Here is a 27,377-nt window from a genome sequence, read left to right as displayed (position 1 = left end):
CTGCTCCTTCCCCTGGGTCCCGATGCGCACACTACTTTGTGTGTGCCCTCCAAGAGTGGGGTCTCTGTTTCCCCCAGTCCTGTCAAAGTCCTGCAATCAATTCCCACTAGGCTTCAAAGTCTGATTCTCTAGGAATTCCTCCTCCCGTTGCCGGACCCCCAGGTTGGGAAGCCTGACGTGGGGCTCAGAAGCTTCACTCCAGTGGGTGGACTTCTGTGGTATAAGTGTTCGCCAGTCTGTGAGTCACCCACCCAGCAGTTATGGGATTTGATTTTACTCTGATTGCGCCCCTCCTACCGTCTCACTGTGGCTTCCTCTCTGTCCTTGGACGTGGGGTATCCTCCTGGGTGAAGTCCAGGGTCTTCCTGTCAATGATTGTCCAGCAGCCAGTTGTGATTCTGGTGCTCTCGCAAGAGGGAGTGAGAGCACGTCCTTCTACTCCGCCATCTTGGTTAATCTCATCGAGGTTTTATTTTAAATACTGATTTTACTATTTGTTTTTTCCTGGCCTGGGGTTTAGAGTTCTCATTTCCTTGTATTCTGAATCGGGAACTGAAGAAATTAATTGGATTTTTGCTTTATGTTTGCCACAAATACATAAGATCTGACATTTTTTACGTCTTAGGCAAAGCATACTTTTGCATGTTTTAATACTAAGTACTCATAGTATCTTCTGCTTTTAACAGTGAGTCAGGCTTATCTGTACCCTCAAGAACCATCTCTTTTAATACTTCAGTGGAATGAAAACAGAGGAAGTAGTTTTTGGTTCTAGTCACTGATTTTTTTTAACCTTTATACATTAAGATAGTAAACCCTTCTATGCAGTCTAAGTTTGTCTTCTTATTTGAGTAACGTTTTCATCCTCTGCCTGCCCCCTCCTCCTCCTGTGCCTTTTCTGCTTATTCTGTTAATGTCAGCACAGGGTAGAATGGGACATGATTCTACTGCTTAATTTGGGAAGAAATATGGGGCCTCTAACCGTTTCGGATTTGACGCTTTGGAGTAAAGGGTATTTTTAGAGATGAAGCTTTTCTTAGAAAATATCTTGGGGGTGGGGTGGGATGAATTGGGAGATTGGGATTGACATATATACACTATTGATACTATGTATAAAATAGATAACTAATGAGAACCTATTGTATAGCTCAGGGAACTCTACTCAGTGCTCTGTGGTGACCTAAATGGGAAGGAAATCCAAAAAGGAGGGGATGTATGTATACGTATAGCTGTTTTACTTTGCGGTACAGTAGAAACTAACACAATATTGTAAAGCAACTATACTCCAATAAAAATTTTTTTAAAAAATTGAAAAATTTTTTAAAAGTATTTTTATACCATCAAAAAAAAATACCTTGAAATAAAGTACTGATATGTGCTACAGCATGGATGAACTCAAAAACGTTAAGCAAAGTGAAGGAAGCTAGATGCAAAAGACTATGAATTGAATTGAATATGAATTGTGTGATTTCATTTATATGAAATGTCCAGAAAATGCAAATCTCTAGAGACAGAAAGTAGATTAGTGGTGGCCTGGGGTAAGAGGTAGAAAAGGGGAGTGACTATGAATGGGCACAGGAGATCTTTTTGGAGCAATGGAAATGTTTTGAAATTGAATTGTGGTGATGGTTGCACAACTCTGTAAATTTACCAAAAATTATTGAATTGTAAACTTAATAAAAAGGAAAAGAAAATATCTCTATGGTTTCAATTAAGACCCCATAGTATCCACTGAGATTGTTTTCCTCCAAATTTATTTTTTTGTTGTTTTTTTTTGCTTATTTTTGCAAACTAAAGACTTATGTTTTATGTGATTTCCTTTTTCTGTGTCCTGTGTCACAGCTCTCCATCCTGCTGAAGAACCAAGATGATCTTGATAAAGCAATTGATATTTTGGATAGAAGCTCAAGCATGAAAAGCCTTAGGATATTGCTGCTGTCCCAGGACAGAAACCATGTAAGTAGCCCCTGTCATGGCCTGACAGCTGAAGACAAAGCTTGCTGTCCTTCAGGAGTCCACCTTGCTTCCTTGACAGAATTTTGTGTTCCTTAGTCACTGCTAAAGCGAGAACGTAGGTGTGGCCCAGCCCACCGGGGCAGTAGCCATTTAGCCTTCTGCATTTGATCTTACTGTGAAGCCAGATCATTGGTGTTAAAATGGCAACTGAAGGTGACTTGGCTTGTGGTGTGGGAGGAAGGGAAACATTTTATGATAAAGGAGGAAATTCTTTTTCTCTGTATTTATGTTCTTTCGACTAGATTTGGACCCCAGCAAGAGAGATTTGCTCAGCGTGGGGGAGCTAATTAGCAGAGGCTGTCAAGGATTTGAGACTATCATGCTTTGTAAACCCAACTCCCGCAACTCCTCGGCAACCGTGACTTTCCCTTGGGACACATGTAGGAAACAAACTTTCCCTTCTGTTCAGTGGAAAAAAGGCCATGGGCTAAAGGGCCTCTTGTAATTTACCAGCTGCTACCTTACCAAATGGCAGCAATCTATGGGGGCCTTCAGAAGCGAGGGATCATCCCTTACGTAGTTTCCTCTCCTAAAGGGTCCCTGGGGGCCTACATTTCACAAGAATGCTTGTAATCTGGGTCTGTCTTCTAATCACTGATGGCTCTACCAGTTTTCTTCAGATGCATGTTCCTGCAGGTTTCTTGGCACTCTTTCCTTTCCTTATGCTTGAAGACAGCCAACTGTGGACAGCTGACATTACTGCCTGAGAACTATGGACACCCCATACCAGGACAGAGTTTAGATGGAATGGTGCTTTATGCTGACCATTTATTTTTAAAGAGACCTTGGACTGTCTATTGATTAGCGAAAGACACAGGAGAATGCGGTTAGGAAGGCTTAGAATAAAGAAGACATTTTCTAATATTATCGAAGTGTCCTTGAGCATGAGGACTGGTCTTCTCTCTCACAATGTCTTTTTTTCTGGATGTGTTTTGGGAAGTATTCTGAAGTAAAATATGTACTTTATTATTTCATTTCTCTGTTCAAGTTACTCACCTGCTCCTTGTAGTCCTTCCTCATGGCCTGTCATGTAAGATCTCAATGTAGCCTAGCACCCAAGGTTTATCACTAACTACCCTTCCTTTCAACTCCCCAGTCTCATCTTTCCAAGTTCTTCAGCATGCTCCCACTATTCTGCAGTTCTTCCTTCTTCCTCTTTGCCAGACCATGGTTGTCAACCTTTTTTAAGGCTCTAGCTTGATTTACCTGCTGCAGTTTGGTCAGTATTTTTGACTGAGGCCATTTTCATTATTCCCTGTTCCTTTAGTCATTGGATGTAATTTGCACACTAGTTTATAGGTTCCTGAGTAATTGCCCTCTAGTTGTTGCATATTTGTAAGTTCTACCCCAAAAGATTATAAGCTCCTTGAGAACAGGGGCTGTGTCTTGCTTTGGAACCTATCCGCTTAAGAGAACACAGTGAATACTTCTTGAATTGTTAGCAGGAGTCAAGCAGAAATCATATTCTGCAAACCCCTTCTTTACAGAAGAAGCTGGAATTGGGGTTTAGTTTAATGATGTGATTGTTTAACTGGGAACTAGCACCCCTGATGGTGATCCCTCCACTCCCCTGATGAGAAGCTGTAGACGACTGGTTCTTTGCATTCTCTTTCCCATCCATTAAGGGGTGCTCTCAGCTGCAGATACTGCTGCAACACCAGAGCTGTTTGAAAGATGACCACCTGAGCTCTGACACTCATGGCGTGGCATTAGATATCGCATAAAATAAGTGCCACATTGATGCCTCTCTTTCTAAGGATGTTTATTTTTTTAAATTATTATAAAGTCAGTATAACTTATTGTAAACTTAAAAAAAAAAAAAGAGGACCGTCTTACATAATCCTAGCACCGTAACACAATTGATTGATTTTTGCATACGCCCCTCTTTGGCCATATGTATACACACTGTAAGTGTTGTCATGGTATTTATACAATTTTCTACTTTAATTTTTCACTTAACATTGTCATGTACATTTTTCTGTTAATATACAGTCTTCATGATTATAATTTATAAGGATGCATAAGTCCATTGAGTGCATATACCATAATTTAATTAAATAACCATTTTTGCTACTGTTGGAACACTTAAGCTACTCCTATTTTTTGCATTTATAAAGATTTACATTTAAGACTAATAGTGGCATTGGTGGTGATGAAATCTTTTCTTGGGGACTTCCTCAGCTAGACCTCAGCTTCTCAATAAACAGAGGTATCATGATCCAAAATTGCTATGTGCTTAGGAGTCCTACTTCTAGAAGTGCTTCTCTGTTTGTGATGAAATATCAGTTTTATTCTTCTAGTTTCTAATCTGTTATGGACCAATTCTTTTTTAAAAACGTGAAAGGTGAAATGGAAAAATTAACTAGAGACGTATAAAATACAAGCCCACAACTTTTATTGTTAAGTTCAATAGACATGAGTCACTGCCAAATTGTTGTAAAAGTGCTTAAAGAGTTGCTCTTCCATTTTGGTATTTACCTTGTTGAGGACTGGTATACACCGCAGGTTGTACCCTGGCACCAGCCCACAGATCACACTTTACATACACTTCTCCAGGATACCATATCGACCTGGTCTTCATCTCCTCTTGATGGTAACTGTCAGCCACTTTGTTCTCTACTTAGTTTCCTCCATTTTTAGCAATCTGTCAACTCATCCACCTTTTGTTACCACCTATACCTTTACTTCCCTTCTTCTTCCTGTTTTTAAATGTACTATCTCTTTCTACTCTCCGGATTCCTTTTGTATTGATCTTTCTATGACAGCTTCTGATCTTTCCTCTGTCTTCATCCCTCACCAAGGTGGAAAGTCATACTCCTCCCATCTCACCTGGCCAAGGCCGGGTCTTAGGCTTCAATATTGTTTTTACCTGAGAACTCCTGGATTTGGGCAATCACAGAACCTCCTCTTAGTCTGAAGAGTCTTTCTCTAGCCTTGGTTTTACTGCCATTTTAAGATACTTCACCGTCTCCTTCAGTAGTTCTTGCTGCCCTAGCCCTCTGCCTTGGGCCATCAACTCTTAGCTATTTTCCTATTACAGACTTCTTTTCTAAACATGTGTGCATCTAACTCTTAATTTATCTTTCTGCTCTTGACTTTCTTATAACTTTCTCGACCTTTCCACTGTCATAACATAATCTCAAGCTTAACATTCTGTTGTCACTTGTATCTGCATATGATGAAAACTAAATACCCAACCACCTTAAACTGTGAATGGCATTTTGTTTTGTTACCTCAGATTCTCTATGACAAAAGTAAACTTACAATCTTCTCATCTAAATGTTGCCCACTTCCCAAATTTCCCATCAATGAATTTGACACTATTTAAGTTCAAAATATCAAGGATAATCTAAATGGTAATTATTTTCAGTTTTCCAAGAAACTAATGGGGCAAGTGCAGGAAGTTAAAATGAAACTTGTTGGGCAGAATAGCTTCAGTCTGGCCCCTGTTTAAAAATCATTACACTTTACATGTATAAGGTACTTTCATCTCTCATTCGGTTTTTGCAACTTTGAGCGGTCGGTTAGGCATCTGTTATCGCCAGTCTACCCCTGGGGAAACTGAGGCTTAGAGTGATTTGCCCTAGGTGAAACAGTAAATAGTGACAGAGCTGGTCTTGAATGCAGATGTTCAGACTGTAGTCCAGTATGTATTAGATACCATCCAGGAAAGGGATCTTAGAATTATTGTAGTCCTTGGAAAACCTCACCCAGGTTCTTTCACAGTTCATTAGAAACAGAACAGAAAGTATAATGTTGCCCGTGAGGAAAACTTGTGAGATGTGTCATTCTCTTCCCCACAGCTCAGAAGGTTAACTGAGCTAGGAAAGGTCCAAGGGAAGACAAACTTTATAAGGGGTTGGGGTCAGTTTTATATGCGTATGGCCTAAAAAGCCTGGAACTCTTTAGTCGGGAAAGGAAGCCAAAGCATACATATGTATAAACAAAGTCTGTGATGCGTTGAAGAGTAGGGATAATAAAAACACAGATTTATTCACCTAATCTCAATTTGAATGAACCCCTTGAATATTGAGGATTATCATAGAACAAAACGGAAATAAGAATTTGTATAAGGGGTATAAACATGGCATCCTTTATTCAAGTTGTATAGCTTCAAAGCAGATTTTTTTAAGGCTTTTAATAAATTCATGGATGTTAAAGCTGTAAGTCTATTAAATAACCTGGATTCTTCCACAGCTATCATAACTGTCATGGTCTTCCATGCAAATGTCTCTTGTTGCCACCATTGAAGCAGAGGACTAGTGACATCCAAGGTGCCATTTCTCAGCTCATGTGTCCGTGAACCAAACTAAAGCAAACACACACACACCTCTTCTTTTCCCCCTGCATCGTTGAATCCACCTGTTCCCTTTGTCTGACACCACCAAATCTTTTATTGAGATGATTTGTGGGTCAGCTTTTATAATCTCTTTTTCTGCTAACCTCCTAGCTTCCAGTGACTGCAGTCTTTGTGCATGTGGTTCCCTGGTAATTTTTCATGTTGTTTGTGTCGGCCACAGCACACTGCTACCCCCAGAGCCTTTCAGTGAGGTTTTCATTGAATGGTCAAATGAAATGACCATTCTATTTGCTGTCTTTAGAATGTTCTGCCAGCTACACACTTTATACCTGTTAGCTCTCCTTTCACTCTCTTACAGGTCCCTTTTATTTTTCCTAGTCCCACCTTCCTCCTTCCTCTCTTTCCCACTTCTAGGTCTTGTTCAAGGTTCCCTGAATCCTTGCATCAACCTCATTTTTGTTTACCATGCCATTCTTTTTATCTCCTTAAATCAGGGTTTTCTGAACTTGACTGACTATTACAAACACTTGGGGGAGATTTAAAAAACACCAATCCTTCGGCCTTACCCCCAGAGATTCTGTTGTAGTTGGCCTGAGGTGTTAAAAACCCCACAGGCAGTTGTGCTGGGCGGCTCGGGCTGAGAACCATCGCCTTAAACCCAAGTGTGACTCACCTCCTAAGACCTTCGCCCTAAGTGTGGTCCGTGTACCAGCAGCGTCAGCATCACCTGAAAGCTGTTAGAAGTGCAGATTCTCAGCCCCAGCCCAGACCCACTGAATCAGAATCTGCACTTCACCAAGGTCCCAGGTGATTTGTGTGCACACGAAAATTTGGGAAGCCCTGCTTTGAAACCTTCCCTGATTCCCTTCATCTGTTTTCCAACTGTTGCCACAGTCAGCCTTTCCTTTTAGAAACCTATGCTCATGCTGGCTGTTGAACCTCCTGGCTCAGCTTTTAGATTTAAAATTGAGAGTTTAGAATGTATGTTCTTTGGTACGTTTCAGATTCGTGTTGCCAAGATGTATTGAATTCCCACCTTCTGTAAGGCCCCGTGTCTAAGCAGGTGTCCTTGGGGTGCTCAGCGTGCAGCTCTTCTCTTTCTGACTCTAAGGCTGTGGCCTTTTCCTTGCCCTTCACTGGCCTGCTTCCCCAGCGTGTGGCTTTGATTGTTTTTTCCTTTCTGACCCTCGGCAGAGAGCTATTGCACATTGGAGGCTTTAGCAAGAACACTCACTTCCCCTTGGTCTGACTTCCCGTTAGAGCAAGACAGTTTGTCAAGACAGCCCTGCATGTGATAAAGTCTGGCGTGGGGGGACTAGAGGAGGCTGCTTGGCAGCTGAACTTAGCCCTGAGAGCGGGAAGCCTTTTTCCTGGAGGACAGGATATAGTTTGTTTAGGTTGGACCTTTTTTTTTTTCTTACAGGAGGTAAGAGAGAGAGAGAAACAAGTAGAAACTTTGACCCAAATTATTTATAAATTCTGAGCTCCCACTCTCCATAGTGCTCTGCTTATTTATGAGCACATCCTGACATCACTTGCTCACCTCCAAGCTTCAGTTTTAAGCTTTCTCAGTGCAAGGGCCCCTTTCTGTTGCTTTGTTTTCTCTCAGGGGCTCACCTTGAGGCCCAACTGGGTCAGTGCAAAGTGGGGTAGATGTGGCAAGGCTGCTGACCCTGTTCTGAAGTCCTTGACCTCTGGCAGAATGGTACCTTGATAGCCTTTCTGAGATGAACGCAATCCTGAGATGGTTCACATGTAAACCCCAGTAATATGAAGCAGCTGAGATCTTCTTACCTTAATTTTCCAGGAGTGATTATGGTTGGGGAAGAAGCAGCATATCAAGCTATTTTTTAAAAGTTTATCAACCAGAATTTTTGGTGCAGAAGTTGCCACCATTCTCCATTCTGACCCCCCACGTGGCAGGTGATCTTGCCACTGAAATAATTTCCTGCTTTTCCTGCTATTCTTCCCAAGCTCTCTGGAGAGTTTTATGAGAGGGTATTTACAACGCTTTTCTGTTTGGCACATTATTACAGGAATGCCTGTTATTCTTCTGTGTCTGGGTCATCACCTAATAAATTGGAGCACCGGGTCTCAGTGCTCTATATCAGTGAAGCTGGATAACTACATTGAGTAAATAGTGATTTGCCAAGATGAATTGAGGAGTGAGATTTGAGGGAAAGCTGGGTAGCTCATGTATTGAAAGCGTGATGGCAGCTGAGAGCATGGGGAGTCCGAGGGAGGGGGCGGGGGGCCTTTCTAAGGCTGCCTGCTTAGCGAGCTCAGCCTTTTTCCTCTTATCTTGCAGACCAGTTCCCCTCCCCACTCCGGGGTGTCCAGGCAGGTGCGGATCAAAGCTTCCCAGTCTGCGGGAGACATAAATACCATCTACCAGCCCCCTGAGCCCAGGAGCAGGCACCTCTCTGTCAGTGAGTATCTCACCCCTTTTTTCCTCTCATCTGATTTATCTGCCCATGTTTTTTTTTAATATTCTTTTAAAAAATTAATTATTATGAAACAGTCATCAAATGTTATTGACTGCTACGCTGTTCGGAATAGTCTTCCATGCTTTTCTTTGGGGAGAAGAAATAGACAAGCGACTGGGATGGAGTCCTGACCCTCCGGGAGCTCACACTCTCATGACGTGGTGGCGGAATCAGATTCCTTTTCAGCAGCCCTGAAAAAGCGACCTCCTCAAACATCTGCGTGAAGACCTCCAGCAGCACTATGCCCTCATTTTTGACCATTCTTTCCCCAAAGGACTGGGGACTTGTGAAGTTACGAATCAGGTCCAAGATTGAGTTTTGACATCAAACCTCTTGCTTGTGATTCCTGAGGAGTCCTAATGCTTCAAGGAAGGTGGAACGAAGTTTCTCCAACAAAACTCCTGGAGAGTCAAACTAAATTGTCTGGGAAGGACAGGAGACTGTTGACGTAGTAAATACAGTTGGCTCATTAGGAAGAAAGCTATGTAGCTGCTGCCAGGCCTCCCCAGGAAAGGAATCTAAATCAGGTCTGTGCATTATACCAGGCGATTCAGTTTTGCTCTGGATCCCATTTCCCACAGTCTGAGGAGAAAGCTCATTTCTTGAATTGTGCAGTTTGTTTCAAGAGGGAAGTCTGGCCTTAACAATAGTTCTGTTGAGGTTGCTGCCCTAACGTTGCTGAGAGCCCTGCTGCTGTCCATACAGGGTCTGTCCATACAGGGTCTGTCCATACAGGATCTGTCCATACAGGTAGAATTGCATCAAACTGAGCTGCTCTGGAGATCTTGAGCTGAGCTTGGGGAGGTCTGAGCAGCAGTCCTGTCACTGAGCTTGTCTGGGAGTGATAAGCCTCCTCAGGGGGCAGCCGGAAGAATGTGTTGCTGAGGCACTGACTTTGCCTCACTGAGTAATTTCTGGAACCCTAGCAAGCACTGGTAGTAAGTGTTGCCAAGCTGAAAGTCTGTATATGTGTTTCATATTTCCCTAACATTGTGGATAATTGGTGGCTGCGTTTTCAATAAGCTGGTTGAGGAGAGAGCCAGCACCCCAACAAGGAAACCTTATCCAGAGTATCTCTGGCCCTAGAATCCAGGTGCCCTGGAACCTGGGAATCTCTGCTAGTTTGGCCTCTGTTCCAGAGCCCTTGTAGAGAGCAAGGGGCTGGAGGAGGGCAGCATTGCTCCTTTGCGGAGTAAGCTGTGAGGATGGACACAGGGCAGTGACTGGGCCTCCGGCTCCTAAGCAAGTGCCTGTGACTTGTGTGTGGAGGCTAAATACTGGGCCCTCACTGTAGGGGCCGTATATGGAATTTCCTTGTCTGAGAGGGCTGAAATCTCACTGGGAGTAAGATTTCTATGAACGACTTCCTATCTATCTAGAGAGTGGGCAACACGGCCTCCCAGCACACACAGATCCTGGGTTCCCTCAGTCAGCAAGCATTAGGTACCAGCCTTTGGGCTGGCATGAGTGCCACGGTGGAGGCACCTGGGAGGCTGAGGGTGGTGCGGGAGCACAGAGCAGGCAGTAACCAACAGCGCCCAGGACTTTGGGGAAAGGTTTCACTAAAGAGAGGGAACATCAGAGCTGACAAACGAAGGAAGATTTACTGAGCACAGGGACAGATACTCCGGGCACAGAAAAGGGCATCTGCCAGGCACGATCACAGAAGAAGGTGGTGGCTTCTGAGAACCCCAGGTGGTTTGGAATGGTGGGTTTGACGAGAGAAGTGGGCAGAGCCTGCCAGCCTTTCTAAAAGCTGGAAAATGGCAGAGATTATTTCTAACTGGAATGACCTGGGAAATGCATTCTGGGATTTTTAGAGATTATGGAGGATTTCCATAAGCAAGGATGAGGAGAGAGGGCATTTCAGTGATTTGCTGGTGGAGATCCCACTTATCCTTCAGACTGGCTCGTGTATTGATATTTGGAGAAGTAGAGAAGGCTGGGAAAGAATGCCTGCCTTGGCTGGGGACCCTTGACTGCACGTGGGCTTGTTCGGTGGGCGGTGGGAAGCCACTGGGAACGGTGACCCCTTGTACCCATCTCTATTCTAATGCTTATCACTTTGTCTTGTTATTGTATCCCTCTCCCTGTCAAGCTGCATTTTTACTCATTTGTTCATTTATTCATTCAAGAAATAATTGCCAGAGTATCTGCTGTGTGCCAGAATCATGGGAAGCAAAACACACAGTTCTGTCCCTATGGCCCTTACACACCTGTGGGAGGTCAGACCTTATGTGTCATGATGTGACCCATCTATAATTACAGGCTGCGACCAGAAGGTGTGTGGTGCTGTGAGCACGTGTAACAGAAGGATGTGACCTGATTTCGGGGCCAGAGAAGCCTTAGGCTGTGACCCAGAGCATGAAGGGGAGTTACTCAAAGGGGATATAGGGAGGAGAGCTCCAGGCGGGAGAGCTACGCATGCAGAGGCCTCATGGCAGAGGGAGTGTGGTGTGTTTGAGAAACAGAAGGAAGCCCTGAGGGCTGGAGAGCCGAGAACAAGGGAAAGGAGGATGGGCTGAGGCTGGGGAGGGAGGCCGAGCCTTGGGGACCGTGATGAAGATTTTGATCCTTACGTTGACAGCAGTGAAAATCCACCTTAGGATTTTTAAGTGAAGAGGAATGGGTGGCATATTCAGATTTGTATTTTGAAAAGATTGCTCCAGCTGCATACAGTGTGGAGAGCCGATCAAAGGGGGGCACCATGGATCCAAGGGAGAACCGTATTAGCTAATGCAGTGGTCCAGGTGAAAGAAGACAGAAGCGTGGATTAGGCTAGTGAGGGTAGTGGAGAGAGGAAGGAACAGGTGGATTTGAGGCATTTAGAAGGTAAAGCCAACAGAACATGGCATCGTGGTCTGGGGACATGGCGGGGGTGGGGGCGGTCCCCGAGATCCTTTTAGGATCTGCAAGGTCAAAGCTATTTTCATAATAATACTAAGACATGATTTGGCTCTCACATATATATAGTGGAATTTTCCAGAGGTTACCTGCCTGAGGTAATGTCATTGCTCTATGGCTAATGGAATGTGTACTTGTGTATTATTGTGTTTTAAAATTTTTTGACCCTTATTTCTAATACAATAAATATCAATTGATATAACCCCTATAAATAAAAGCTCTTTGGTGTCCCAAATTTTAGAAGTGGAAAAGGGTTCTAAGTTCAAAAGGTTTACGAACCACTGTGGTATTGGATTGGATTTTCAGGTGTTGAGACAGCAGGACGTAGGTTACTGGTTTGTGGATTTGGATAATTGGCAGTGCCTTCCACCAAGACAGAGACTAGAAGAGAGCCTGGTTTCAGGCACTGAGAAGGGCAGACCTAAAGTTTTAGACAGGTTGAATGGGTATAATTATGAATATTTTGGTATGATTATCGATTCACCAATAAACATATTAGAGTTTTAAAAAAAAAAAAGAGAGACAGCCAAGAGGTGATAGCAGATGGGCAGCTAACTATACAGATCTCTAGCTCAGAGGGGAGAAAACCAGAGGTAGAAGAAACAATTGGAAATTGTCCAGTCGAAGCCATGGGCCCAGATGAGAGTTTCTAAACAGACTACAAAGTGAGATGAGAAGAGGGCCTGGGACTGAGCCTTGGAAATCCGGACAGTGGCCAATTAGAGGAGGATGAGCCTGCAAAGGACGCAGGAAAGGAGTGACCAGAGGAGTAGGAGGGAAAGTAAGAGAAGGTGGGAAGAAGGCGTTACATGGTACCAGCCAGGTTGGAAAGGACAGACCAAGAGTAAGAGACACAAACTTGTCATTTTCATCCACAAATGTCTGAGTGCTTGCTGTGCTGGTACAGGGTAAGGCCTTCTGGAATAGAAGGAAACAGAAAGAGAGAAGTCAAGGTTTAAGCATGAGGGACTAGGAGAAGTCCTAGCTCTATGAATGGGGTTAAACGAGAAGCCTTAGTGATTCAACCCCCCACCAGCAGGAGGGGGCTCTCTGCCCTCCTCCTCCACCAACATTACTGTACCTGTGCTCCCAGTGCATATGAGTGAAAGACTAAACACGCAGGTCATTCAGCTCCCACTGCAACATTTTCAGTAATGAGGAAGTGCAACGAAGCCCACCCCAATTTTAGACAGCTCTCTTTTATTCGAGGTTCATCCTTATTTTGAATTGAAATTCTGCCTTCTCTCACTTTACGCATTGACTCTAGTACTGCTCTCTTGAGCAACACAGATAACGTCTTTCATATGACAGTTTTTCAGATATTTGAAACCAGCTATCCTGTTCACCTTTTGTTTTTTCCATCATAATATACATACCTTGAATTCCAGTTTTTTTTCAAGCCAGTTAGTCTGCTAAAAATAAAATAAAAATATTAATTAATTAATTAATTAATTAATTAATTAAAAAAACCTACTAGGGAATGTGTTAACCCAAAAGAGAGACCCCTGTGGGAAGATCTCCAGACAAGGCAAACGGAATTTCCCTACGCGAATTTACCCTTCCTTGTGTCTTTGCCTGTAGAAATTCTATCACCTTTGAAGCTGAGCTCAAGCACTATTTCTTCCATAATGCAGTGGGTGGTGCCCTTAAGCCATCAACTAAAGGACTTGTCCCTGCCACATCTGACTCCCATTTGGTCTAGTGCATCTTAAGTCCTTCGCCTCGGTTCTTATTCCATCTTGCTCCTCGTCCTGCCACTGCGTCCCACAGTGGGGCAAGCCAGATTGCCCCACTAAGGAATGGGTAGCTGATGAGTAGAGGCAATCAGTTCTTTCAAGGGGTTTGGCCATAAAAGAAAAAAAGAGGTGGGCAGAAATAATGTCAGGATATTTTTTAGGCTAGCGATCTGAGCATGTTTATCAAGGGAGGCACAAAGACAGCTGAAAAGGAGATTGAAGGTGGTGAAGAGGGGACCATAGGGGAGCTGACTCCTGCTGGGGGTGAACTGGGGAGTCCAGGCAGAGGGCTTATAGTGCCTTGGTAAGGAGGAGGGCAGCCCTCTTCCTCTGAGAGCAGAGGAGGAAAAACTCAGGCAGAGGAAAAAAAGGAATGTTGAAAGGATGAGATGACTTACAGTGACACCCAGGCAGTAGCAAGTTAGAGAGCTATACACAGTGCAAACCTCCAGTCCTGGTACAGATATGCAAGAGTGGAAACGAGGACTGCAGAGGTAGTGACCACATACATGGAAACAAAAAGGTCAGCTTCCTTCACTGCACAGGTTTTTTTCTCCTTCTTGCTAAAAATTCTTCTGTGATACTAGATGAGACCAGAAACTGTTTAGTGGTGGTCACAACTTCAAAATAAAATGGGAGTTTTGAAAGTTGAAACACAGGATGTTCTCAAGGTCTTACGAGATGAAAATATTGAGAAGCTCTGTTCTGCACAACCTGGTCCAGTGCGAGGATATTGAAGAAGAAAAAAAGATTTGATTCTTCCCCTCATCAGCTCCCTAAGAGAGAACAAGGTTTAGAGAAAATAGTCGATGGCCGAAAAAAGCTCTCTCTTTGTACTTGCAATGACCTGCACATTAACACTGACCCAAAGCCCTAGAACTAGCTCCCTGTGGAGGCAACTTCCCGACTGCATCAGCTTCCTGACAGGAGTCTCCTATGAGAAGGGCTAGAGTCTGAGAACCTAGCTTTCAGCTTTGAGTCAGAAGACAGAGCAAAAGAATCAACCGTATCCTAGGGTAAGGGTTTTGCTGCCCCAGATCAAGGAGGCAAGCAGAGAGCCAGCAAGCCCTAGAGGAATGCAGACAGCTGGCAGCTGAAATCCTTGTTCAGAAGAGAGCCTTCTGAGCACAGGATTACTACTCTGTTCTTTTACTTCCGCTGGTGCTGAGAGGGGGCCCCTTGGTATAAGTGGCCTGATGAGACTAGAGCAAGATCAGGCTGGAATGCCAGGGAAGGGTGGCCCAGAGAAGCTGCCTGCCTTCTGAGACCTAGGATGAGCGGTGTCTTGCATAGCACTGTGTTCGTGCCGTCTGGCTCACTGTTGGCCCTGCTGGTAAATATGTGAGGATCAGTAGTCTTACAGTTCAGTATCCTGTCCTATTCAGGTCCCTGTCTCACTCGTTCTCAGGTGCTGTTGTGTGTCTCATTAGCCCCTAATTTCTGAAATGAAGATAAAAACAAAACTGAAAATGCTCTGGAGCAGTTCTGCCAACTCCTGGTTTTTCCATTCGCTTCCTCTGATAGCCATTGGTTTGGGGAGACTTCCCTTTCCTGCCCCAAGCTGTGGGCCTGTGCACAATAGCCCCTGGCCCATTGCCCATCAGATAACAAGGCTGGCTCTCGGCAGGCAGCAATGTGTATTGGAAAAAGTGAAAGTCTCTGGCTGGAAATAAAAGCTCAGAAAACCTTTGCTGTTTTCCCCCAGCCCCTCCTGGGTCTGTAGTGCTGGCCTCATGTGAGCTAGTCCCATCCCACCTGCAAAACCAGGGGAGAGTTCAGTGGCAGCCGGTGAAGGAGAGAATGGGTGTTGAGGGGCCAGGGATCTTTTATGCCGGGGAGGTCTCACCCTAGATGCTCCGTGTAACAGATCGAGGGTAGTTCAGCCTACCTGGGGGTAGTTTGGACCAGTGTGTCGGATATCATCAATACGTAAGAGTTTTTCTTCCTCTCTCATCAGTTCCTCACAAGAGACATTTTTTGTTTGTTGTAGGTCAAATATGTAATACCTTTTCTCTCCAGAATGTATTGGTCAGGGTTCAGTTTGCACAGAACAGAATCCACTCGGACTAGTTTCAGGAAGAGGCATTTGGTGCACATTCTGGCTGTAAAATCATGAAGAGTGAGAAACAGACTCTAAGTCTAAAGACACACTGCAGAGCTCCTCTTCCTTCTGTAATGAGGAAGCCACCAGATCCAGAAGCACAGGGCGCCTCTGCTCTGTCCACACACCACTTACACAGGGATACCTGCACCTGTGTCTTGACATCAGGAAAACTAGAGATCAGGTGCGGGGCCTCTGCTAGTGCTGCAGCAGAAAAACCAAGGCTTCCAGGACTGTGCCCAGGAACAGCAGGAAGCCGTCCAGATCTCACACAAGTGTATTTGACTGGCTGAACCGAAAGGAGGTCTTAGAATAGCTTTTAGCTGATTAACTTCTGAAGTGCTGGAAGGCACACTAGAAGGGTAGAATGGCTCTTGAGTCTATCTAACCCATTATATCTGCTACACAGAGTGAAGGGAACGAATGGAATTCTACTGAGTTCCTACCACGTATATGTGTACCTGTGCTACCACATTTCATTTATAATTTCCAAAAACGGTTATGAGGTAGATAGTTGTTCCCATTTTTGAAATGAGGAAATTTAAATGAGAGTTTAAATCATTCAGCTAATAAGTGAAAGCCTGATTTGAACCTCTGTTTATCTAATTTTCAAGCCTAGGCTTTTCTTACTATACCTTGCTCACCTTTTTAGGTCGCTTCTGCTGCTGACAAATGTTGCCAGCATAGGGATTGGATTTCCATAGAACCTGTGGGCTACTAGAATGTTTTCCAAAGCCGGAAGTGGGAAGTAGGCACTGGGCTAATGTTTGTAAGCCATGTGTTAAAAAAGTGCTCTGTGCTTTGGGGCATGCTAGGGCTTAAGAAAACTATCTTTTTTTTCATGGTTACACTGGCATTTTGTGCTACAGTGGCAAGGGAAATGGCCAGCTGCATGGATCTTTGACATCTGGCCCTCTGAAAAATGGAGTAGCTTTCTTGTTCGATTTCCCCTTACCTCCATCTTGTCATTGCCTTCGAGCCCTCTGTCGGCCAGATGGCATCTTGCATCCAACTCACAAGTGGTCACTGACAGAACAACTCTGAATTTGAGCTGCATGAGACATGGCACCGTGTTGCCCTTGTGCTGTCAAGAGACCCCCATATTTGCCTCCCTCCTGCTCCTTGCAGAAAGGCTGTCACATTTCCCCACGGGTGGGATCCCGGTGGGATCGCCCCCCCCCCCCACGTTTGGATTTGCTTATGGGGAACGTATGAGCAGCATGGCTGCCCCTTTTGGAAATAAACTGTGGTCTCAAAATTGCCGTGGCTGAAATATACTGGGAGTCACAAGGCCTGTTTTCTAGATGCAGCGCCACCCTTAAGACACTACATGACTTTGGGCCTTGGCTTCCCCTTCTGCACACTGTGGATGATAATAATGCACCTCCGCTGTAGGAGTGTTGTGGGAATTAAAGACAAGGTAACAGAGTATAAAAGAGAAAAGAAGGACTTCCCTGGCGGTCTAATGGTTAAGACTGTGCTTCCACTGCAGGGGCGAGGGTTCGATCCCTGGTCGGGGAACTAAGACCCCGCATGCTGTGCAGGTGGCCAGGGGGTTGTGGGGGGGGGGGCGCGGAGAAAGAAAAGAAAAATTGCCTTGGCTGATTTCATTGCTCTGTTAGTTCATGGCATAACATCCCTAAATTTATACTCTGAGCAGCATCAGTTTCTGCCAGGGCTTAGAAAACGTGGACAAACAGACTCTTTCCTCCATGGGCTGTTTGAGATCATTTGAAAGGCATGGTTCAGGTACCTCCTTATTCTCAGAATTGGTAGCCTCTACCCTGTGAGTGAGGTGTTGCAAGTGGAAATCCAGCATAATTCTATGCCTGTTTTTAGAGCAGTTTGGTTTCTGGCCTCTGCCCTCGAGTCAAGTGGAGAAGCCAGACTACCAAGAGCCTCAGGTTAGCCTTCCCACCCGAGATCGTGTCCGTGGTTCTTGGAGAGAGTATGGGTTGATGCCTCCAACAAGAGATTGGAGCACCAAGTGCTCTTGGTGGTGAATTCATTAACGTAGCATCCCTACAAACCGCGTGATCCTTGTATTCTGAACGACGGACTTCGTGTAGAAGAATGAAGGAGTCAGTTTCTTGAAGGACATTGAAAATAATAGTTTAAAACATCTTAAAGCCTATCTTTCAAAGAGCAACCCTACCCACCATTCTTTAACTTTTCTCTTAAGTATTTTTCTTCCTTCTTGGGGTCCTTGGATTGGGGGGGGAGCTGCCTGGCTCAGGAAATTTCCTTGAACCTCAGCACTTTGTTAGGCCCTCCCTCTCCTCCAGGATGTTCAAAGAGCCAAACCAGCTCTCCACCACCAAGCAGATGCTTGGTCTAAGCTGGCCCCAGGTCTGCTCCTCTCAGGCTGCAGGTCCTGGCTCTGCAGTCAAAGGTCATGTTTCTGTGCTCTAGGCTCCCAGAACCCTGGCCGAAGCTCACCTCCCCCTGGCTACGTGCCTGAGCGGCAGCAGCGGATTGCCCGACAGGGGTCCTACACCAGCATCAACAGCGAGGGGGAGTTCATCCCAGAGACCAGCGAGCAGTGCGTGAGTATAGTCTGGGGATGGGGGTTTGGGGGCTGGGGTGTGTCTTGGGACGTGTCGGACCAAGCTTAGCAGGGGGAGTTCTCAGTGGGCATGGTGTGGAGGTGAGGGACTTGAGTCCTATCCAGTAGCTTTTTTTGTAAACCAGGCCTGCCCAAATATGAATTTTTCCTTTCTAGGGGCCAAATACCAATTCCTACCAAAGACAGAATCTAAGCTACCTAGCCTCCTTGGTGCTGGATGTGCATTTGGCAGATTTTTCCTCTTCCATGGTCCTCTCACTGGTCTCCCTGCAGAACACCACTCCGCTGTTTGTATACTTCCTTACAACGACCTGTCATTTCAGCAGAGTTTTAACATGTGACCAGTCCCAAACAGACAGATTTTGTTTTTCATTTCAACCAGATTTTAGTTTTGATATTTCTTAATGAAAGGTAACGAGTATACCAGTCCAAAGTAGGACTGGCTCCTTTGGGTGGACTTTTATGATAGTAGACAGCTGTATTAGTTATCTATTGCTAAATAAAACAACAACAAACTTAGCAGCTTAAAACAGCAGACATTTATTATTTTACAGTTTCCTTGGGTCCAGAATCCAGGCATGACTTAGCTGGGTTCTCCACTCAGGGTCACACAAGGCTACACTCAGGTGTCAGCCAGGCTGCATTTCTTTCTGAAGCTTGGGGTTCCCTTCCAGGTTCACATGGTTGTTGGCAGAATTCAGTTTCTTGTGGTTGTAGCACTGTGGTCCCTGTTTTCTTGCTGGCTGTCGGCCAGGGGCCACTCTGAGCTCCTAGAAGCCACTTGCAGTTCCTTGCCATGTGGCCCTCTCAAAATATGGTAGCTTCTTCAAGGCCAGCAGAAGAATCTCTTGCTCTAGTCTGCAAAGATGAAGTCTCGGGCTTCCCTGGTGGCGCAGTGGTTAAGAATCCGCCTGCCAATGCAGGGGACTCGGGTTTGAGCCCTGGTCCGGGAAGATCCCACATGCCGCGGAGCACCTAAGCCCGTGAGCCACAGCTACTGAGCCTGCGCTCTAAAGCCCGGGAGCCACAACTACTGAGCCCGTGTGCCACAACTACTGAAGCCCACACGCCTAGAGCCCATGCTCCGCAACAAGAGAAGCCACCGCAGTGAGAAGCCCACACACTGCAACAAAAGGGTAGCCCCCGCTCACTGCAACTAGAGAAAGCCCGCACGCAGCAACGAAAATCCAATGCAGCCAAAAATAAATAAATAAAATAAATAAATTAAAAAAAAAAAAAAGATGAAGTCTTATATAATGTAACACAATTATGGGAATGAATATCCCATCCTCTTTGCCATAGTCTATTGACTAGAAGCAAATTACAAGTTCTACCTATACTCAAGGGTCGGGGGCTATGCAAGGCTTTGACTTACTGGGATGGGGTGGAGTGGGGACATCCTAGGGTGCGTCTACCACAATGGCTTACCCATTTTAATGGCTAGCTTTTTTAACTTGTGGCCCACTTGATGAAAATGGCACTTTGGCTTAGTGAATTCAGCAAGAATGAGATCTCTGGCTTCATTCTGAAGTTTTTTCAGTGAGCTTTGATTGCAAGAAAAAGATCTGTCTTACAAACTTTTGGGATTTGATCTTGAAAGGGGAAATTTCTTAAGGGTAAAAGCATCCAGTAGAAGGCCAGCACCATCACATGGGGGATTTTACCAAAAAAACCTGATTCTTATAACTTCTTTTTCCTAAAACTGATTCTTACAACTTTTCTTTCCCCTCAGTAGCTAATCTCTGTATAGCATTGTTCAAACTTATATATAGGCTATGAGAAGCATTTTTACACCGCCTCTTCTCTCTTCTATAGTCCTGCCTTCCAGATAAATTTAGGTTTAGAACAGTGACCTAGAGTGCTTTTAGCTGCAGAGTCCCTTCTTGGATATCTTACTGACTATCCTTTCCATTTTCTCTAACCAGAGTGCTTCCGGACATCAGCTGTACTAGGGGTGACTTTGCTAATGAGTTTGATTGCCTTTGCTCTCTATCCCTCTCCATGGTCCTATATCCTGGTCCTTTTACTTCTTTACCTGCCTGGCCCTGGAAGGCATGGGAGTATTAGACTTGTAGTGAGGATAGACTTTTAGAAAGAGGCCAAGGAAGGTGGCAGCAGGAGAATGCATAGGTCCTTCCCCAGGGTCCGCCTCTTTAGCTAAAGAGAATTGCTGCTGCTAATGGACCATTCAAGATAAATCCACTTAACAGAGACCAAAACAGCATAGTATATAGTGAAAGAATATCCAACTGGGACTTTCTTGAAAAATGAAGCTAAGATAACTTTATTTTGTTTTTTCTTTAATCAGATTTGGGTAATAACAGTTGCATCTATTTGCTAATTTTTAGAATGAACAAAGCATGATTCAGGCTAATTTTTTTTGGCTTAATTTTTCTAACTAAAATTTTACTGGCACAACATAACTTCCTTCACTTCCTCTTTGACTTCGGCAGCACTGTCCTAAAGAGGCTCCTTTTTTTTTACAGAAGCCTTCACGGGGTTCAGTGTATTTTCCAAAGGCCTCTCTTGAACCTTTGGTATTCTTCCTCCTTCATCACACCCGTCATGTTGTTATACTTGCTCATTCTCTCTTCTTCTGTTATCTGATCTAACTTTGCCAAATATGCACTTTATGGTTTGGGAGCAATTCTTTCCCGTGTTGCTTCTGTCCTCTTGGGGAAATCCTATATCCTTAGCAAGATTTTGGGGATTTTACTTTGCAATTAATTTGCCTTGATTGGCAGTTTAAAAAAAAATCATATATGACAATATATGAGTGACAATATAGGTGAGATGGACTCCAGCATTAAATGGGAAGAGATAACCTATTTTATGAAAGTTATTCATGAATTTTCATAGTTCTGATCCTCTGCTTCCCTATGTAATGTTTAACTTTGGATCTCAGATAATAAATTCTCTGATAGTGAATACCCCCCATAGGCAAAATAAAGGGGAGATTAGTTGGAGAACAAGCTAATCTGAAGGCTTTTTGTTACTGCATTTGACCAAGGGCCAGAGAAACATTTTAACTTACATAGATACTTACTGGCTCTGCATGAGAACCAGGAACTGGGAAATTTTTGTTCTGTGTCAGCTGTGTACTAAGTAGTTTCATGACTTGAGACAATTCTCCTAACCTTTCTAGACCTGCAGTGGCTTGTCTGTGAAATGAGGGCAATACAATAATAAATTGTAAATTACAAATTGTGGAGTGTAAACAGAAGCATTATGGTCCCTCCCAAATGCAATGGAAGCCTCTGCAGGGTAGGACCATCTCCAGCACCAGGCTCCAGCGTTCACAAGCCAAGAAAATGCCAACAAGAGCAGCAGCGTCTCTGCTCTGCTCTCCTGGCAGAGCTCCTTGGGATGCCAGCCAGGCATTTTTCTCACTCCTGGAAACTTGCCTTTCAGACTGCGGGGGAGGATGGTACCTTCCTAACCATTCTTCCCACTGCCCTGGCGGAGAAAGGGCACTTTCATATTTTGGAAAAGAAAAAGGACCATTTGCTGGCCTTGGCAGGGATTGGGGCTGGGGTTCTATTGTATGACTTGCCTTGCAGATGCTGGATCCCCTGAGCAGCGCTGAAAATTCCTTGTCAGGAAGCTGCCAGTCCTTGGACAGGTCCGCAGACAGGTATGAGACTGCGGCTGGTTCGGGGGTTAGTGCATAGGCACTTTTGGAACTGATGAGCTGAGGAAATAGAGTCAGCTAGTTTGTGTGTCCCTGAACTACACACTGGTCTGCAGGCCCATGGTTAAAACGTCACGCTTCTGGGAAAGAAACCTCTCGCTAGCATTCCTAGCCCTCTCCTTAATTTTCCAAACAGGGAGAATGTTATGTTTGTATAATTAGATGAATGTAATAGGTTATAATAGCAGCTCACATGTATTAAATGCTTGCTCTGTTGTTCCAGGCACTTTACATGTTTTGACTTCCCACATAACACATGCTGCCCTTGTACCCTTAGCCTCATTGCTGAGATCTGGACGACCTTCAGTGCTTGGGGGACAAAACTGAATTATCACCTTTGGGTTTACTTTCTTTTTTTTTCTCCAAGTCTTTCTGGTGAAATAAGAAACTGGGATATAAAAACCAGAAAGCAAGATACTCGGACTGCCTAGCTTACCACACTGCATGCTTGGTGTGTAATCTCGTTCTTACACTTTGGGAGGGAACAAGCGTCATCCTTTACACACCACATGGTTCTGTGGAGCTGGTTTGCCCGTCAGCGGGGGTGTTTGGAGGTGGCTTTGGCATTGATGTAGGCAGTCTCTCTCCTTGACCTTATTATGCCCAAGAGCACATTTTGACCACGTCCGGTTGGGCTTAGGACTGTGGTCAGAGGCTAAGGAACAGTTCTGGGGATTTTCTTTTCTTTGTGCAACTGATTAATTGCTCACATGGGTCATCACCCTGTGACCGTGGCCAGATCTGTACCGTGTCTCTCCTAACAGACCTGTGAGCTGGTGAGCGTGGTCTCCCCTCTCGGTATCATAGAACAGTCACAGTTGCTTGTTGGCATCCAATCTGCAGCCTTATTTTAGGCTTGCTTTCCAACCAAAAGAGTAAGAAGGCACAGGTGAAAGTGCCAGAGTTGCTGCTGCAAACTGAGGGCTCTGCCAGGACAGGAACTGACTCTGGCTTTGAACTCTCTTCTAAGCTTTGTGGCCACGCTGGCGGGGGAGGGGAGCTGTGGGACAGGACCACAGAAGGTCTAGCAGTTGGGAAGTAGGGGACAGCCCCTGCATCACTGCCTTGAGAGTTTCTGACCTATGACCTTTTCAAAAGGCACTCTCACATGAGGGAAAGAACCGTTCAGGTGGATGCTGGGAAAGATAATTCACTTGATCCTTGAATTTTTCCTCTGTCCCTCCAGTGCTTTGCTTTCTTCTCCTTGGGAGTCAGACTCAGTGACCTGGACTTTACTTCCTTGAGGGCCAGCATAACCTAAGGTCAGAGCTTTCATCTTCCCTTCATGGGATCTGGAGCCATATAGACCCAGCTCCACCAAATACTAGTTGAATAGTTTTGGACAAGCCCTTTAACCTTTCTATTCCTCAGTTTTCCACGTCTCTAAAATGGGATGGTGGTGATCAGTCTGAAAGGAAGATGCTGTTGCTGTCTTTATTACTGCGCTGGGCAAGGGACTTTGTGCAGCTCTTTCCCTGTCACCAAGGTGGGAGGAAAGGGTAAGATAAAGCACTGTGCAGCCAGGGTGGAGGTCGGTAGCACTGGAGGGCTTCATTATTCAGGGTCCCGTCAGATGTGGGCCTCAGACTAGTGAAGAGAGAGTAGTAGGCTGAGAAAAGGGCTGTTTCTCTCCAACTCTGCTTCCTACCATGTAATGACGTGTGTGGGAAGGAGCTAGGAGAAGCAGTCTGTCTGAGTATCCTGCCTTCTGCCCTGCTGAGCTGCTTTGGAGGTACCCTGAAGTCTACTTTGTGATTCATTTTGTTTTTCTAGCCCATCCTTCCGGAAATCACGAATGTCCCGAGCCCAGAGCTTCCCAGACAACAGACAGGAATTCTCGGGTGAGTTCTCCAGAGCCTGGGTGAGCACTGCGGGGTGTCCGGGTGGGGCTGCAGGCAGTCTGCTTTTGATGGCTGAGTTGGGAAGAGAAGCCAGGGCTGTATTTTAATTCTCGGGCTTGCTGCTCTGAGGTCTCGGGTGACCTAGAGGCTTAAATGGATCACTAACATTGGCCTGTCGAGAAGCCAGTGATTCCTCTCTCCTACTCAGATCGGGAAACTCAGCTCTATGACAAAGGGGTCAAAGGTGGAACCTACCCCCGGCGCTACCACGTGTCCGTGCACCACAAGGACTACAATGACGGTGAGTGCGCCTCCACCCTGCCCCCTGCTGGCCACCTCAGAAGGGACGTGGTTAAAGCTCCTCCAGGAAAAGCCACTGGAGCGGGTGGCCCAGGCACTCCAGGCCCCATGTTTCCTTTATCCCTGAGGAACTGTGCCCAGGCTTGAGGCAGTAGAGTCAGGGTTTAAAAAAAAAAAAGAAAAAGAGGGAGGCTGGTATTTGTAGACTGATGCTGCCTCTGGGAACTCTGTCCTTTGTCTGAGTGCCCAGCGTGCTCCAGGGCGCCAGCTCTCCAACGCCCTCTTCTGCCTCACGCAGCAAATGGAGTGGAGCTTCCTCAGAGGTTTAGGATTAGGATGCCAAGGAAAATAGATCAGCCGTGGATTGGCCCTGCGAGTGATGTAGGACATAGGGGCCAGCCCTATGCTTTCGCTTTGGCTAGGTTTCCCTAAACCATCCGGCTGCTTGCTAATTCCTGCTTTTGTCCTGATTCTCAGGATGCTTGAGACATTAGCCATTCTGGCACGAGTCAGGTGGGAGGGCAGATAGGTTCTGGAGAGCTCACCCGACTGGAGCTGCTGTTATGGCCCGGTTTGCACGTTCAGCCTGTGGCCAGGGGTCTGACTTGCTCTATTCTGGCCCCTGCAACCCTTCAGGCAGAAGAACATTTCCCCGAATACGGCGTCATCAAGGCAACCTGTTCACCCTGGTGCCCTCCAGCCGCTCCCTGAGCACAAATGGCGAGAACATGGGCCTGGCGGTGCAGTACCTGGACCCCCGAGGGCGCCTGCGGAGTGCGGACAGTGAGAACGCCCTCTCTGTGCAGGAGAGGAACGTGCCAACCAAGTGTGAGGAGTGGGCCCTGGCCAGGTGGAGGCTGCCCAGGGGATGCTCAGACCAGCTGCAGGGCGGGAGGCCAGCGGGTCCACCGGGGCTGTTGGCAGTGGCAGCTCTGGCCCATCCGCACCCAGTGGAAGAGCCCGAGGGTGGGCAGCAGATCCCCTGGACCTTAGTCCTCACTCCACTGTTGTGTGACAAGCCACTTCTCTCTGGCCTTCAGTTTTTCCATGTTTAAACTGAAGAGCAGTCTCCTTAATCCCTGACATAATGAGATATTTGGGGGCCTTGGAAGTATGAAGGTATTTAATCAATTCAGATGAACATTTAACCACTATTTTAGCCAATCCTCTGCTTCTCAGGCCTTGGGCCTTAAGGTCTGATTGACCAGGGCACTGAGCCTGTTCCAGATGGGCGTGGAGATGCTATGCTGAGAGATGTGATGATGCCGGGTGAGGGGGCAGCTCGGGCCTCTGTAGGATGAGGCAGGATATCGGTAACTAAGTGCACGAACTCTGATGCTCTTTCCTTCTGTTCTCCTGTAGCTCCCAGTGCCCCCATCAATTGGCGCCGGGGGAAGCTCCTGGGCCAGGGTGCCTTTGGCAGGGTCTATTTGTGCTATGATGTGGACACAGGACGAGAACTTGCTTCCAAGCAGGTCCAGTTTGACCCAGACAGTCCAGAGACAAGCAAGGTACTGCCTTCCCCATGGTCTGACTTCCAATTCCTCCCTCTCAAGAAAATACCTGTCTTGTTGCACAAATTGCTCGAGATGCTACAGGTTGCTTCTCCCATCATTCTTCCTCCCAAGCTCCCTTGCTGTTGACCCTGGCCCAGGGGAGAGACTGGGTATGAGGAACTGAGTTGGTGCCAAAGTACCAAGCAGCCCAAACTGGGAGGTGATGGCCAGTGCTACAAAGAGCAGTACCTGCCCCACCCTCGCCAGACATGCCTCTCTCTCCCAGCTCTCAGACCAGGAAGGAGCCTGTCTTTGGAGCTTAGCTTTGGATGTGACCTTCATTCCAGTTGGAGTGGACAAATACAGCGGTTATCTAAACTGCTTAGTTGCACCCACAAACCCGTCTCCCACCCCACTGTCTGCTGTCTTCCAGCATGGGAGTGCCACCATCCCAAGGCTTAGCCAGCATTGTGGACAAGGGCCAAACAGTTGAGAGAGTCCCCCCTTTTCTCCAGCTGAAGTTCGCAAGGCAGGCAGACTCCTCTGAGGCCACTGACTAGGGCAAGCTGAGCTGATCCTAGGCAGGTAGAACCAGGGCCCTGAAAGCCTAGGTGACCACTGGGCCTCTCCCCTAGGAGGTGAGTGCACTGGAGTGTGAGATCCAGTTGCTGAAGAACTTGCAGCACGAGCGCATAGTGCAGTACTATGGCTGCCTGCGGGACCGTGCCGAGAAGACGCTGACCATCTTCATGGAGTACATGCCGGGGGTATGTGCCCCTGATGCATGTGGGACACACAAGAGAGGACCTCTCCTGGGGCTGGGGGCTGTGGAGGAGGGGTCCCTTTGACATGGGTCTGATTACCTGAGACTCCAGAGGCTCAGGGGGGAAGGTGAGGCAGTGGCAGGACTTGGAGTCAGCAGGCCCTGCGTCTGGCTGCAGTGATGGTGTGGGATGAGAAATGTCCCAGGCTACCCTAACCTGAGGCTTCCAGGGCAGCTGCACTGTCTAGTAAGTACTGCCTTTACCTGGAGCAGACAGACCTCCCTTCTGGATTTGGGTCATCCGTTGCTTGAGGAAAGGACTGTCTCAGACTTTTCTCAAGCTGCCTGACAGCCCCTAGCAAAGTGCCTGGCACATCACAAATGGGAATTGGAAGAATCACTCCTTTGCCGAATGCTGGGGGCTGGAAGTAGCCTTGCCCCTTCCCACCGCCTTCCTGCAGTGACTCCCTCTGACTCCTGTGGCTTTAGGGCTCAGTGAAAGACCAGTTGAAGGCCTACGGAGCTCTGACAGAGAGTGTGACCCGAAAATACACCCGGCAGATCCTGGAGGGCATGTCCTACCTGCACAGTAACATGATTGTTCACCGGGACATCAAGGGTGAGCAGGGGCAGGCTGTGTGGTCCCCGTGACCTAGTTACTTGGGAACTTTCGGCCTGGTCATTTTGAACTTTCTGAAAAGTGGAACCCTAATTGCTTCCTTGGGGGATTGGCATGAAGATCAGTTAAGCAATTTGGGAAAATACTGTGAAGTGCTCTGCAGATGTTGGCCATGGTGATGATTTGGTGCTGTAGGGCTGAGGCTTCCCGTCACTAGCCTGTTTGCTCTGTGCAGTTCATGTCTAATTCATGGTAGCCTCCCATCCTCCCCAGCAGCCCTTTGACCTGGGAGGGAGAGACAGAGGGAGGATGGTGGAAAGTGCCCAGGGGTCCAGGGTTGCAGCCTATGCCCTTTCATGCCTTAGGAGCCAACATCCTCCGAGACTCTGCTGGGAATGTGAAGCTGGGGGACTTTGGGGCCAGCAAGCGCCTGCAGACCATCTGCATGTCAGGCACGGGCATGCGCTCGGTCACTGGCACACCCTACTGGATGAGCCCTGAGGTGATCAGCGGTGAGGGCTACGGAAGGAAGGCAGACGTGTGGTGAGCACTGGGGACGTG

General features: G+C 46.4%; 1 protein-coding gene across 2 annotated transcripts in view; it reads left to right on the top strand.

Moving 5' to 3' along the window:
* MAP3K3 (mitogen-activated protein kinase kinase kinase 3) overlaps positions 1 to 27,377 on the top strand; it is a 69,105-nt gene that overhangs the window by 37,792 nt on the left and 3,936 nt on the right. Inside the window, exons 6-16 of one of the 2 annotated variants that reach the window (XM_068530690.1) lie at positions 1,840 to 1,953; positions 8,622 to 8,742; positions 17,953 to 18,086; positions 21,667 to 21,740; positions 23,571 to 23,638; positions 23,847 to 23,939; positions 24,575 to 24,766; positions 25,301 to 25,449; positions 26,070 to 26,201; positions 26,687 to 26,816; positions 27,182 to 27,359. In XM_068530690.1, the coding sequence (XP_068386791.1) occupies positions 1,840 to 1,953; positions 8,622 to 8,742; positions 17,953 to 18,086; positions 21,667 to 21,740; positions 23,571 to 23,638; positions 23,847 to 23,939; positions 24,575 to 24,766; positions 25,301 to 25,449; positions 26,070 to 26,201; positions 26,687 to 26,816; positions 27,182 to 27,359 (1,385 nt within the window). The remainder of the gene's footprint in view (positions 1 to 1,839; positions 1,954 to 8,621; positions 8,743 to 17,952; positions 18,087 to 21,666; positions 21,741 to 23,570; positions 23,639 to 23,846; positions 23,940 to 24,574; positions 24,767 to 25,300; positions 25,450 to 26,069; positions 26,202 to 26,686; positions 26,817 to 27,181; positions 27,360 to 27,377) is intronic. The other variant, XM_068530691.1, reaches the window with a different exon arrangement.

This window comes from Eschrichtius robustus, chromosome 20 (assembly GCF_028021215.1).
Source record: "Eschrichtius robustus isolate mEscRob2 chromosome 20, mEscRob2.pri, whole genome shotgun sequence".
Lineage (NCBI taxonomy): Eukaryota > Metazoa > Chordata > Mammalia > Artiodactyla > Eschrichtiidae > Eschrichtius > Eschrichtius robustus.
This window is presented reverse-complemented; position numbering and strand designations above follow the sequence as displayed.